The 14,334-nt window shown below is 35.9% G+C and overlaps 1 protein-coding gene across 1 annotated transcript; it reads right to left on the bottom strand.

Annotated features, from left to right (window-relative positions):
• Positions 1-12,289: 12,289 nt before the first annotated feature.
• On the bottom strand, positions 12,290-12,850 carry LOC110673851 (transcription factor PAR1-like). The gene has a single exon (XM_021837078.2). The coding sequence runs from the start codon at positions 12,769-12,771 to the stop codon at positions 12,340-12,342; it is 432 nt and encodes a 143-aa protein (XP_021692770.2). The 5' UTR covers positions 12,772-12,850; the 3' UTR covers positions 12,290-12,339.
• Between the last annotated feature and the right edge of the window lie 1,484 nt (positions 12,851-14,334).

Genomic DNA, 14,334 nt, shown 5'->3' with positions numbered 1-14,334 from the left:
CTCCATAGACTAAAAAATAATGAAAACAATCTTACCCGAAGCTTATCTGTGTTTCAAAAATTTCAAAAATTTATGAGGAAGCATCTGGAAGTTGAATCATTCCCAAAGCCCACCGGAGCTATCGCCGAAACCACCGCGCACGGTCGTCGGCGACATTTGACGGATCTGATCATACCATCATATTCCTCTCCTCTCCCTCAGTCCATAGGTAGTCTCAGATCGTCTGTCCAACCGTCGGATCGTCCTAGATCTGACCCAAAAGCTTAAAAAACCCGAAACTTCTCTCCTCCATATCTTACTCATCTTACCTCCATTTACTGCAAAATTGGTATTAAAAGAAAGCTCTCGGAACAAGCTTTTTCAACGCCACCTGAATTGTCTCAATCGAACGTCTGATGAAGCCGGAATCGCGTCGAAAAGTTGTTGCCCACAGTGCACGCGTTGATGAGGAAAACTCCTCCGTTTGTGTCTCTGCCAGCGCTACTCCGGCCAGCTGGCAGCTGGCCGGCGTCGCCTAGGGTGGGGGGACGCCTTGCCGGCCGGCCATAGTGGCTGGAGGCTCGCTGTCATGACCCAACCTATGGGCCGGACCGGCACTAGGACCTGGGCCAGCTTAAAGCCCCCGAGGCCCGTAGTAAGCCTAACTATTCCTCAAATCCATAACCAGGCCCACAATTTAGGCCCAATATGCACATAAAATAATTTAAATTAAACTGTTATAATTATGTTTCGGGCCAACTTAGCCCAGAAATTATCAGAAACAAAAATTAGGGGAGCCCAGCTCAACCCTATTACCTCATTTATAACCATTTAAAACTCATAAAATTTTTTCTTTTCATTTATTAATACGCAAACTTGAATTCATATAGTCCCTGACAGGCCTAATGCTACTACTAGCACATGCGGAGTCCTAAATTACAAATTTAGAGAATAATAATATAATTAAATAATCGACGTTAAACCTGCGAGGAAGAAAACAGGTTGCTCTGTAAAATAACTCCTCCTGTGGCCTGGAATATTGAACAGGAGTGAGCGTTCGACTCAGAGAGTAAAATATCAATTTTAACCATAATCTCTATAACTATCTAAAGCTAATGCACCCTGTAGGATGAAATGCAACATCAGCAATAATTTTCATATCATAACATCAAAAATGTAATTTGGAGCACTCACGCACCCTGTAACATCATTCATAATATATGGGAGCTGATCCCCTATACAGCTCTCTTAATTCCAACCTGGTGCCAGCGAAGAACTCAGCTCGGACTTCCACTTAATAACCAAATCGAGGGTCCCAGCGAAGAACTCAAGCCGTGACTACCCCTCGAAGGATCGGGTCCCAGCGAAGAACTCAAGCCGTGACTACCCGTCCTATCCATAGTTCACACCACATCACACGCACGCCAACGCACGCACACTGCTCCAAATTACCATAACAACATCCATGGCACTTTAACAGTTATCAATGCAACATAAATCGTGCCTAGAGTTTAACTACATAAATATATGCATATAAGTGATGCATGGGCATGCTGAACATATAATAATATCGAAATTACAATTAAAATTAATATTTTACTCACAGTACACCGATGACTATTGTGGTCATTGGATGCAGAAAAATAGCTGACCTCGATCACCTAATAATTAAATTATAAATTTATTAGTACTAAGTTAAGATAAAACTCTAAAGAGGCAATAGACAGCCTAATTCATGCCGGAAATTCGGCAGAGTTTCCCCTATACCTGGGACCTACCCAACCTGCAAAAAGGCTTAAACAACACTTCTAATTTCTCAATTCCCACAATCACATCTCATCAATATCACATGGCCCCTCCTGGGCCCTCCAAATCAGACAATACTCAAAATCTTAAAAATTACATTTTAGTCCCTATAATTGACATTTTTCAAAAATCCACTCAAACAAGCTCTAAAAATTCTAAAATTTTACCCCGCGGTCCTTAATAATATTATAAGTCTATTGCAAAATGAATTGTAATTTTCTAGTCACCCATGAATATTTTATTCAAGAATTTTACCCAATTCCATAAGTTTCCAACAGCTAACATATTCTTAATTCAACCCAATTTAATATTCACATATTTAAACCTCCATCCTCAAGCTTCAACCAATCATATAAAATTTAAACATCTTAATTTCAAAAAAATCTTATATTCCCATATGCTAAAAATCTAACTAAAATCCATCCATATTCCCAAAAATATTCTACAATCACTCAAAAATTCAACTAACACCATAGAATATCTCCAAATAATTTTACTTTCATCATATATTTTTCTTAGAATTTTTCTCCAATTTTTCCTGTTTAAGAAACACTGTATTTATGCTCCACAGACAAAGAAATAATAGAAACTGTCTTACCCGAAGTTTATTTGTGTCTTAAAAATTCCAAAAATTTACGAGGAAGCCTCTGGAAGTTGAATAATCTCCATAGCTCGCCGGAGCCGCCGGTCGCCGGCGACATTTGCCGGGTCTGATCATACCACCATGTTCCTCTCCTCTTCCTCAGTCCATATGTGGTATCGGATCGTCGATCCAACGGTCGGATCGTCGTAGATCTGACGAAAAAGCTTGAAAAACCCGAAACTTCTCTCCTCCATATCTCACTCATCCGACCTCCATTTGCTTCAAAATTGGTATCAAAAGAAAGCTCTCGTAACAAGCTTTCCAACGCCACCGGAATCGCCTCGATCGGACGTCGGACGGAATTGCGCGGAAAGCCGCGCCCATCGTGGCGCTTTTCTCTCCTCTCCTCTCTTGCCGCCGTTTCGTGGTCACCGACGTCGCCGAGGGTCGCCGGCGGTGGGAGCTGCTTGGGACGTCGCCACGGTCACCGGAGAAAGGAAGAAGAAGAAGAGAGGAAGGAAAGGGAGAGAAGAGAAAATGGGGGCTTCCTCCCGTTTTTGATTTTGATTTTTTTTTTTTTTTAAAGAAAAGCTGGCTGTGACAGTGGGAAACCCACTGCCACACGCCAAAAATCCCATCAGCATCATTTTTTTTTTTTTTTTCAGAGTTGTTACATTCTTCCCCCCTTAAGAAAAATTTGTCCTCGAATTTTCGAAGAAACAAGAGATATGGAAAAGAAGATTATCGGAACAAGTGCAATCATTACTCCTCCAGCTATGCAGAGATTGGTAAAACATTTATTCTTCAAACTCTTCGTATATTATATATGACATTCTACCACTCTCTGATTCTACTATAGTGTCCTATTTGTCATCATCTCTTTCTAGAGGGCTTTTATCTTGTAACTATTCATTGACCATTTTTCTGACATTTCAAGTATTCGCCATACCTCACTGTTCTTGACTTGATGTCTCATAACTTCAATCAACTTTGGTGCTTATCTCACTTTTATTACGCCCTACCGTGTCTCTTGGTGACTTCAGTCTTCATCCCTTTGTTTTAGTAATCTCTGTTTCCCCAATGACATAACTTATGTTCCTTATTCCATTGTATCCTATGAGTAGCTTTCCTGTAGCACCTGAACCAGGCATCTTGTTCGAGATCTTCACTCTTCTTATGACCTCAGTGGTCAATACCTATAAATCTTCTCACTCCCATGATACTTCAAATTTTTAATCTCTTTTGTGTCATTACTAAGGTACTTAGACCAACCTCTATCCATCTTATATAACTAGTTAGGTAGAGTCTCCTCTCTTATATGGCAAACGTGTTTATTTTCCTGACAACTCAATCCATGCAACTTTATCAATTCCCACTCCTTCTCTGGAATGGAAATATCTAGACTTCTTCCTATAGCTTCTTAGTATGTGGCCTACTTCTGACACATTGGCACTCAGATCGAGGCTCTACTACTCCTTTAATCTATCATCTCATAATAACTTGTTTTAAACATCTCTTAGTGTGTTCCTAGCATACCTATTCCTCCTTATCCTCATCATTATAACTGGCTCTATCGAGCTTTCTTCGTGTCCTTTGCATCTTATCCACTTCCCTTTTCCTATTTTTGGTATTGTTGATATCTTTTCAACCTGCTGTACTTATTCCTTAATTTTTAGTCCTATCTCATCCTTACACCTTTTCCTTCAAGAATGTCCATCCCATCGTCAACTTTAACTTTCATTTTATTTCTTAGTCTTATCTTGATTATTAGTTCTATTACTTCAGGAATTCTAACCTTATGATTTTCTCCTACCAGCACATTCTTCACCTTTTGTAACAATTAACCATAGAAAATTTCTTTTTGTATCTCCTTTTCCCAACTTAACTATCGGAACATTATCATTCCCTACCAGCCTTAGTAGGAAATTGCTTATCCTGGATGGATATGAGCCCCAGAACTATAAGTTCCATCTGAACTAACACGGCTATGGAAAATGTGTGCCATGCCTTAATTCTAAACAAGATACTTTATGTGTTCATTCTCCTTAATATAATCACATATACTGCCCATAGCTTTCCAAATTTCAACCTCAACTTTTTCCATTAGAAACAATTTTATCTATTGAATCTCATCCATAAATAGTACTTCCTCTAGCTCATAGTTTAAAACAGTTGCAAGCCTTGGTAGCTAACTCCATTTGACTCCTGTCACTATTCTGATCGTCCTTTCATACTTAACACTAGGTACGTACTTACTGTCATTCTCATATCAGGTAATTATGTATGAATTGGTGCCTACCAAACTCTCAATTAACTAGGTCTCCTTGCCTCAGTCTCTACTCCTTATATAACGCTTTAGAATCAAAAACACGAGCTAAACTTGAAAAGAAAGAAAAATATTCTCTTATATTCAGCTACGCTCGATTGTCCATATAATAATGTCTAACCTATGTTTCTTGGTTTTTCTCTCCAAATTTCATTATCTCCTAGCACAATTGTGCTCTACCTATAAGGTATCATCTGCATGAACCCTTTACCGTACCATTGTCCTTCCTGACATAATATTTTATAATTTATTAACTTTACTTATATTCGACCTATGATTCATATCTATTATCATTTATATTGTGCCCTTAACTTTTGTTGATTCCTGAAAGATTTCTCTTACTAATAGATTCTTCCAACACTAATTCCACCCTTATCTATGGTCATTAATTTGATGCTTGAACTTTCTAATGATTTATAACCACCCAGACTTGTCACTTCTCGTTCTACTGCTACTGTTATTCTGTCGTTATTGCTTCACTGCAGAGTGATTCTGTTGGTCACACCAAAAATGTTTGCCTGACATTCATAATGAACCTCTAACTACCTTCTCACTATCTCAAAAGTCTAACCTAAAGCCTATGTGTCATTGTCTATCATTCTTTTCCTCTCATCATACCTACTTGATCCCTTAGATTGACCTTTATTCAACTTACTACTTACTAACTCCCTTATCTCTGATTAATTAGATAGTCCACAATATCATCGCACACCTTCTACTTTTTGCTCATTATTATTGTATTCTTCGCCTAATCTTCCTGATACTGTTAACAAGTTAAAAAAAAAATCTTGCCTCATTGCTATCCACTTCACTTTAGAAATAGAGAATAGATAGAGTATGATCCAATCATGAAACTCCAAGCTCTATAATTTAGTTCCTGTCACAATCTCAACTACATCATGCTATGAGTATCACATTACTAAATTCTATACCTCCATTACTATTCTCACTAATATGGTCCCATTTTGGGTTCTCCTTCCTTGTCATTCACCTTGTCAATAATAACACTTAGCCTACCCTATATCTTAACTTTGTTCCTTTTATTATGCGTTCTTTAGGTTGTCCTTTCATTTATTTCTTTTGTCTTACCCAAAATAAAACTTAACTATTCTATCCCTGGTTCCATTCTTCTTCCTAACATGACAGCTGTACTTGCTAACTATATCTTTCAGAGTCTCTACCGCGTTATCACATATCTGTGCTACTCAGATTTGGTCCTTTGACCACTCTAGCTAGTACTCCCACTGGCATTTAGATTATATTGCATTTGCAATCAATTGTCCAAACCTTCATTCTGCACTTTCTCTATCCATTGGCCTTCTATAATTTATCTTCGCTAATTTATAACTCTTAACACTATTATAATTAGATTATACTATTATTTTGAACAATATGAAGTTAGAAAGGAACTCAGGAAATTACAGTCATACCTTTATCATATGACTTCTATTCTTATCCTTTAGCTTACATAATATCCTTACTACCTCGAGAACTGATTCTGCAGTAATTTTATTTATTTGTTATTATTATTATCATTATTATTATTTATTTATTTTATTATTATTATTATTATTTTCCATGTTTACTCAATTAGTCAAAACTTAAGATTCCGGGCACCCAAACCCGTCATCCAATTCAAAGGATTTACATCCATCGTGATCTGATTATATATGATACCTATAATGAAACTTGTATCCTCTGCAGGATACCTGAGCCAACTACTCTCTACCACACTCTACAGTCCCATCTGGGGCACTATTTTGTTGGTCCCCATTGTTAATAATAACTTTCGATCCCTTTTGAAAAGATAGGACTATACCCTAACTTGCCGCAACAACGGTACTACATTTACCACCTTGCCCAAAACCATGTCAAATTAATGTCTCTCTTATCATATCATAGCTCTGTGAATCATCAATTCATAGTTCTGACCTTCCCTAGGTAGTAGGGTTGTACTTTATTCTATACTGATACACACAAGGTACACTATTCTCACTAAGTTCTAAGCAAAACGTCTGTCGTACTACAAAAACGATCCAAAATTCCATACTGAAGACTAGATGATCTCCCCCTATAAGTGTCACATTTACTTTGCATCTAATCTAAAACCTCTGGTCTGATGGCAACTCTTGAAGCAACTCTAGCTCATGCTAGGGTAACTGAGTCACTGACTCTAGTTATCACCCAACTGTAACCTTTCAATATTCTAACTCTAGACCCCTAACCGGGAGTTCCCAACTCCTCTGTAGATATAGAACTCTGTTCTGGCACAATCGTACCAAAACAGAGGCCATCCGCAAACACCCTCATTATGGATTACCACGGGGATGCACGCAGCTCTAAACAATAATCTCATGTCGGTACTGTAATCTGCAGCTTACAGAGCAGACATCGAGAATATTGTATAGTTACAACGATACGTCCTGACAGACTAGGTCTCCTAATTTCTTATCTCTCCTGAATCTTCTATTATCACAAACTTATTCTGACTGGGTCATCCATTGATGACTGCCAGCAGTGGTATTCTCATCCTTATCTAGGGCAACTGTACTTTCAAGACTCACTTTTATGTACTCGTGCCTTGCACGAAATAGGCACACCATTTAAACCCATACTGACAAAAATATAGTATTTATTGGAATACATATCCTCATGATAGACCTCAACATGTCTGCTAACTCTATTTCACCTTTCTATGTACTCCACGAAAATCAAGACACTAACTGAGGCACTTTTATAGTTCCCGAGATATAACGCAGAATCTAGAAACAAGGAATTACAGAAAAAGACGAAACAAAATCCTACACTCCGCATGTAACATCCTAATAAGACTCCTTTTACACTCCCAATTATATTATTTCCCATGAATCTAGAGCCTAAGCTCTGATACCAACTTTGTCACGACCCAACCTATGGGCCGGACCGGCACTAGGACCTGGGCCAGCTTAAAGCCCCCGAGGCCCGTAGTAAGCCTAACTATTCCTCAAATCCATAACCAGGCCCACAATTTAGGCCCAATATGCACATAAAATAATTTAAATTAAACTGTTATAATTATGTTTCGGGCCAACTTAGCCCAGAAATTATCAGAAACAAAAATTAGGGGAGCCCAGCTCAACCCTGTTACCTCATTTATAACCATTTAAAACTCGTAAAATTTTTTCTTTTCATTTATTAATACGCAAACTTGAATTCATACAGTCCCTGACAGGCCTAATGCTACTACTAGCACATGCGGAGTCCTAAATTATAAATTTAGAGAATAATAATATAATTAAATAATCGACGTTAAACCTGCGAGGAAGAAAACATGTTGCTCTGTAAAATAACTCCTCCTGTGGCCTGGAAAAATATTGAACAGGAGTGAGCGTTCGACTCAGAGAGTAAAATATCAATTTTAACCATAATCTCTATAACTATCTAAAGCTAATGCACCCTGTAGGATGAAATGCAACATCAGCAATAATTTTCATATCATAACATCAAAAATGTAATTTGGAGCACTCACGCACCCTGTAACATCATTCATAATATATGGGAGCTGATCCCCTATACAGCTCTCTTAATTCCAACCTGGTGCCAGCGAAGAACTCAGCTCGGACTTCCACTTAATAACCAAATCGAGGGTCCCAGCGAAGAACTCAAGCCGTGACTACCCCTCGAAGGATCGGGTCCCAGCGAAGAACTCAAGCCGTGACTACCCGTCCTATCCATAGTCCACACCACATCACACGCACGCCAACGCACGCACACTGCTCCAAATTACCATAACAACATCCATGGCACTTTAACAGTTATCAATGCAACATAAATCGTGCCTAGAGTTTAACTACATAAATATATGCATATAAGTGATACATGGGCATGCTGAACATATAATAATATCGAAATTACAATTAAAATTAATATTTTACTCACAGTACACCGATGACTATTGTGGTCTTTGGATCTGAAAAATAGTGACCTCGATCACCTAATCATTAAATTAAAAATTTATTAGTACTATGTTACGATAAAACTCTAATGATGCAATAGACCTAATTCATGCCAGGAAATTCTAGAGTTTCCCCTATACCTGGGACCTACCCAACCTGCAAAAAGGCTTAAACAACACTTCTAATTTCTCAATTCCCACAATCACATCTCTTCAATATCACATGGCCCCTCCTGGGCCCTCCAAATCAGACAATACTCAAAATCTTAAAAATTACATTTTAGTCCCTATAATTGACATTTTTCAAAAATCCACTCAAACAAGCTCTAAAAATTCTAAAATTTTACCCCGCGGTCCTTAATAATATTATAAGGCTATTGCAAAATGAATTGTAATTTTCTAGTCACCCATGAATATTTTATTCAAGAATTTTACTCAATTCCATAAGTTTCCAACAGCTAACATATTCTTAATTCAACCCAATTTAATATTCACATATTTAAACCTCCATCCTCAAGCTTCAACCAATCATATAAAATTTAAACATCTTAATTTCAAAAAAATCTTATATTCCCATATGCTAAAAATCTAACTAAAATCCATCCATATTCTCAAAAATATTCTACAATCACTCAAAAATTCAACTAACACCATAGAATATCTCCAAATAATTTTACTTTCATCATATATTTTTCTTAGAATTTTTCTCTAATTTTTCCTGTTTAAGAAACACTGTATTTATGCTCCACAGACAAAGAAATAATAGAAACTGTCTTACCCGAAGTTTATTTGTGTCTTAAAAATTCCAAAAATTTACGAGGAAGCCTCTGGAAGTTGAATAATCTCCATAGCTCGCCGGAGCCACCGCCGGCACCACCGCGCACGGTGGCCGGCCGCCGGTCGCCGGCGACATTTGCCGGGTCTGATCATACCACCATGTTTCTCTACTCTTCCTCAGTCCATATGTGGTATCGGATCGTCGTAGATCTGACGAAAAAGCTTGAAAAACCCGAAACTTCTCTCCTCCATATCTCACTCATCCGACCTCCATTTGCTTCAAAATTGGTATCAAAAGAAAGCTCTCGGAACAAGCTTTCCAACGCCACCGGAATCGCCTCGATCGGACGTCGGATGAAGCCGGAATTGCGCCGGAAAGCCGCTGCCCACTGTGCGCGTTTTCTCTCTCCTCTCCCTCTCTTGCCGCCGTTTCTGGTGGTCACGGGCGTTCTTGGGAGGGTCGCCGGCCGGTGGGGAGCTGCTTGGGACGTCGCCGGCCGGTCACCGGAGAAAGGAAGAAGAAGAAGAGAGGGAAGGAAAGGGAGAGAAGAGAAAATAGGGGGGGGGGGTTCCTCCTCCCGTTTTTGGTTTTGATTTTTTTTTTTTTTTTTAAAGAAAAGCTGGCTGTGACAGTGGGAAACCCACTGCCACACGCCAAAAATCCCATCAGCATCATTTTTTTTTTTTTTTTTTCAGAGTTGTTACACTCGCCGGCCGGAAGAAAAGGGAAGGGGAGGGAGAATGATGGGAGGGAGAGTTTAAAGGGGGCGACAAGGGGGGGGGGGGGGCGCTGTTGCTTTTGTTTTTGTTTTTTTTTTTTGAATTTCTGAGAATGAACCTGGACAGATATGTTGTCCAGATTCATTCCTGGAAAAATTTTAAATTTTAAATGTTTAATTAAAATTTTTATTTATTTATTATTATTATTATTATTTTGGTTGTTACATTAATTTTCAAATTTACATAAATAAAGATATTTCAAACATTGTTATCAATTAAGTGACTTGTTAAGTCATTTGTGAAAACTAATTTTTTTAGAAAACTGAAAACAAAGTTTATACCTTAAATACCATAATCATATCTCCCTTATTTATCTCTTATTTTCTTTTATTTTTATCTTTCCATGTTGCTTCTCCTCTACGCTTGCACCATTCTCCCCCTCATTCTTTTTTTTTTTCATTTGTTAATAAAAACGATACAAATTATCTATAAAAAAAATTTAATCAGTTTACTTAAATTTATAAGTGATAAAGGAAAATTATTTTAAAGTAGTGAAAATATAAAAATAATGTCAAAGGATTAGAAATTTATAAAAATATAAATTCAGATTTAGTTTTCACATAGTAAAATTTCTATTTTTATTTAATAATATATTTTTCAAAATACATTGATTAACTAATTAGTTTCACTAAAATAGAAAGACTATATGGTAGTATTTTTAAAAATATAGAAATTAACTAATTAGTTTTCTTAAAATATAAAAACTAAATAGTAGTTTGAATTGAATAAATAACATAAAATTTAACGAAATGCTAAATAGTTTAACAGAAGTAAAATACATTAACTAAATAATATATTTTTTAAAATACAGAGATTAAATAATTAATTTCGTTAAAATAAAAGAATTAAATAGTAATTTTTTTTAAAATATTTTTTAGATAACCATTAATATCCCGTGATAATTTTATATAATAAATGACTTGATTTTATAAATAAATTTTCAAATTTACAAAAATAAAGATATTTTAAACATTGTTATTAAGTAAGTGACTTGTTAAGTCATTTGTGAAAACTAATTTTGTTAGAAAACTGAAAACAAAGTTTCATGTTGGAATGTTTTGGCTTCTAAATGGGAAATTAGAAAAATTAAAATTTTAAATTTTAATAAAGAATTGGAAAACATTCAAGAATTCGATAAATTTAGCTTGTTTGGAAGGAAGTTTTTCAAGATAAGAGATGAGTTTTTAAAATACTATATTTATTTGGGATAAAAAAATTTTTAAAATAAATAATTTTTCAGAGATTTTAAAACTTCTGAAATCTTTTTTTTTTCTTTTTTTTTTTTTTAACTCACTAAACACTCTTAATTCGCGTATTATCCTTCTTTCCCACAATGAAAATATTAGTTCTCAATTGTAATGGGTTAATTGGCGAACAAAAATGCGTTATGGGTTTTGGTGAGATTTTTTCTTCAATTATAAGTGACAAAGCCTCAAAAGACTTCACACAACCACCGTTGAGGGAACAAGCCCAAAAAATTTTTCTTGAATGATTAATATTATATCAAAATAATTTTTTAAAAAAAAAAATAATTATGCTTATTATTTTACATATTTCATAATAAATAATAAAAATTATTATAACAAATCAATAATTAAAATTAGATTGAATTTTTTTAAGATTATATGTATAGTAAGTTTTTAAATAATAAATTTATTTGAAATGACAAATGAGTAAGATCACAACTTATTGTGGAATATTTTATAATTTAGTGATTAAAATTATCAGCAAAACCCTTTTGATAAAGTAATAATTAGGCTTTGGAGGGCTTAATGATGGGAAAATGGAACATAATAAAAACAAAACAAAATAGAAAAATTGTTCTACTCATAACAACTACCTTGTATTGAAATTTCACAACCCCTTCTTCTTCCCCTTTAGAATTTCTTCACTATTTTACATGTAAAAAAAAAAAAAAAAAAACGGTCCATAAATGCAAAATACATGCTAACATATTCTACATTCTAATTCATAAACAAAAAATCTACATTTTCAATAAATTAATGAAAACCCATTTCTTAACATTCTCAGTAATTTCTGACCGTTAAACAAATTCTAAATCTTAAAAAAAAAAAGGGAAAATTGCTCCCATATTTAAAAGGAGAAAAATAAAAAACTCACAATATGATTAAAAATATTTAGAAATTGACCCTTTTAACCTCCAAACTTGCTGATCTTCTCCTTCTCCATCCCTTGGAGAAAGCTTACAAAGACTCTCATGGCTTTAATTTGGCACTGCAAAGCCAAAATATAACCAGCAGTCTCTTGAAATAACTTGTCAACCCCAAGTGACTCACCTCCAGGCACTATCCTCTGCAATGCCACAATCTTTCTCTCCACCTCTTCTTTATCATCATCATCTTGACAGCTACCACTCATCATCACCCCATCATCCTCCTTTTCTTGAATCTTCATTTCTCTTATATTTCTTCTTGTTCTACTTCTACGGTGCGTTTCCGGTCTCCTGCCTTTTCGGAAACTCACTAATGATTCATGCACATCGTTTTTGGGCTCAGATTTTTTGTGGGCTTTCCTTTCTTTCTTGTGAAATGTGGGCACGGCTACTGGGTTTAAACCATTCTCCATGGTTTCAAAGTAGAAGCCCTTCAGGAGAAGAAGAAGAAGAAGAAGAAGAAGAAGAAGAAGGGGTATTGATAAGAATGAATTGTGAGGGCGTTCAGTGTTGAATTATTGTAGGTTGAGTTTCAGAAATATCAATGCCAACGAAGCTGGGCCTACCTTTATTTGGGTTCCCGAGTCCCTGTTTTGGATTAGAGTGTGGGGTGAGGGGCACGCGTTTCCAAGTAGCGTGGGCATTTTGATACAAATAAACGACGATATGCGGCGCCCAATTGAAGCTGCCTTAGTAAAAAATTATACAATAATGAATTCTACATAAATTTTATCATAATTCATGATTTTATATATCGATTTTATTAAACAAAAATTTAACTTTAGTAGGTCTTGGTCCGATTTTATATCCAAATTGATGGTACCAATTCCAATTTGTAGATGGTTTTAAGTTTGATCCCAGATTATTCTAATTGAATAAAGAATAGTTAATCGATTTTGATTTTAAGTTTAATCGGACCGGGTTTTGGTTTGATTGTAGACGCAATCCATCCAGGCGCTGCCAATGTGCGGTGGGATTTTAGTTTTGAAAGGCCAACGCTCAGAGTCTGAGAAGACGCTAGTGAGATAAAAGTAAAAGAAAAAAAAAAGGAGTGGTGTAGACTAGTAAGGGTGCTAAATGGGGTCCAGTAAGCAAAAAGAAAGGGAAGAGAAAGCACATGTGATCCCATGATTTTCTTGGACCTAACACCACCCATGTGCATGCCTCCCTCCCTCTATCTCTCTCCTATGGTCCGAATCACTAGCAATGGCATAGGTGCCAGGTGGACCTTTAAGATAGGGACCCACCTTGAGCCCCATACAAAATTTTTCTTATTATTATCTTAAATTAAATTAAAAAAAAGTATCTTCTGCTACTGCATTCATATTATTTGAACCCGCAGGCATCCCTTTTTTTATATTTTTATTAAAATTTTATAGGCTCAAGTAGTGAATAGAAGGTATAGTTTTATTCCAACTATAGAATTTTAAATTTAAACCGAATTCTTTCAAACCCAATTAAAAATTAAAGTTTAGAAGGACAGCGAAAATTCTCCTGACAGCCAACCTTAAGGGGTGGAAGTGTTTCCAGGAGGGAAACCGAAAGGAAATTTGCGAAGTGATTGAGAGTGAAGAGGCACGTTGGGATCCCTCTCCCATTCCATGTGATCAGACCCACCTCCTAATCTGCTATTCCTTTTTTTTCACACGCAACATCTGCTTGCTGCTACCCTTTTCTTGTCTTCACAATTCGTGGATTAATCCAATCTCACTACATTTTTTTTTTTTTAAATTCCGTACTTATTTCAAGTATAATATTAGTAAATTATGTTCAGTTCATTTTCCTCGAGATTCAAGGATTATTATTCTTACAGAGTTTTTTTTTTTAGTCTCATTTCGTTATCATATTTTCCTCTCCACAAATATGTATTAAATTACATAAAGAAAAATTCCGACTTATTTTACAACTTTCAAATTAAAAACCATTATAAAGTCATCCTAATCTTGCAAATCTTTTCAGATATTTCTTCTTTTTCA

The sequence above is a fragment of the Hevea brasiliensis genome, chromosome 9, assembly GCF_030052815.1.
Source record: "Hevea brasiliensis isolate MT/VB/25A 57/8 chromosome 9, ASM3005281v1, whole genome shotgun sequence".
In the NCBI taxonomy this organism is placed as follows: Eukaryota; Viridiplantae; Streptophyta; class Magnoliopsida; order Malpighiales; family Euphorbiaceae; genus Hevea; species Hevea brasiliensis.
This window is presented reverse-complemented; position numbering and strand designations above follow the sequence as displayed.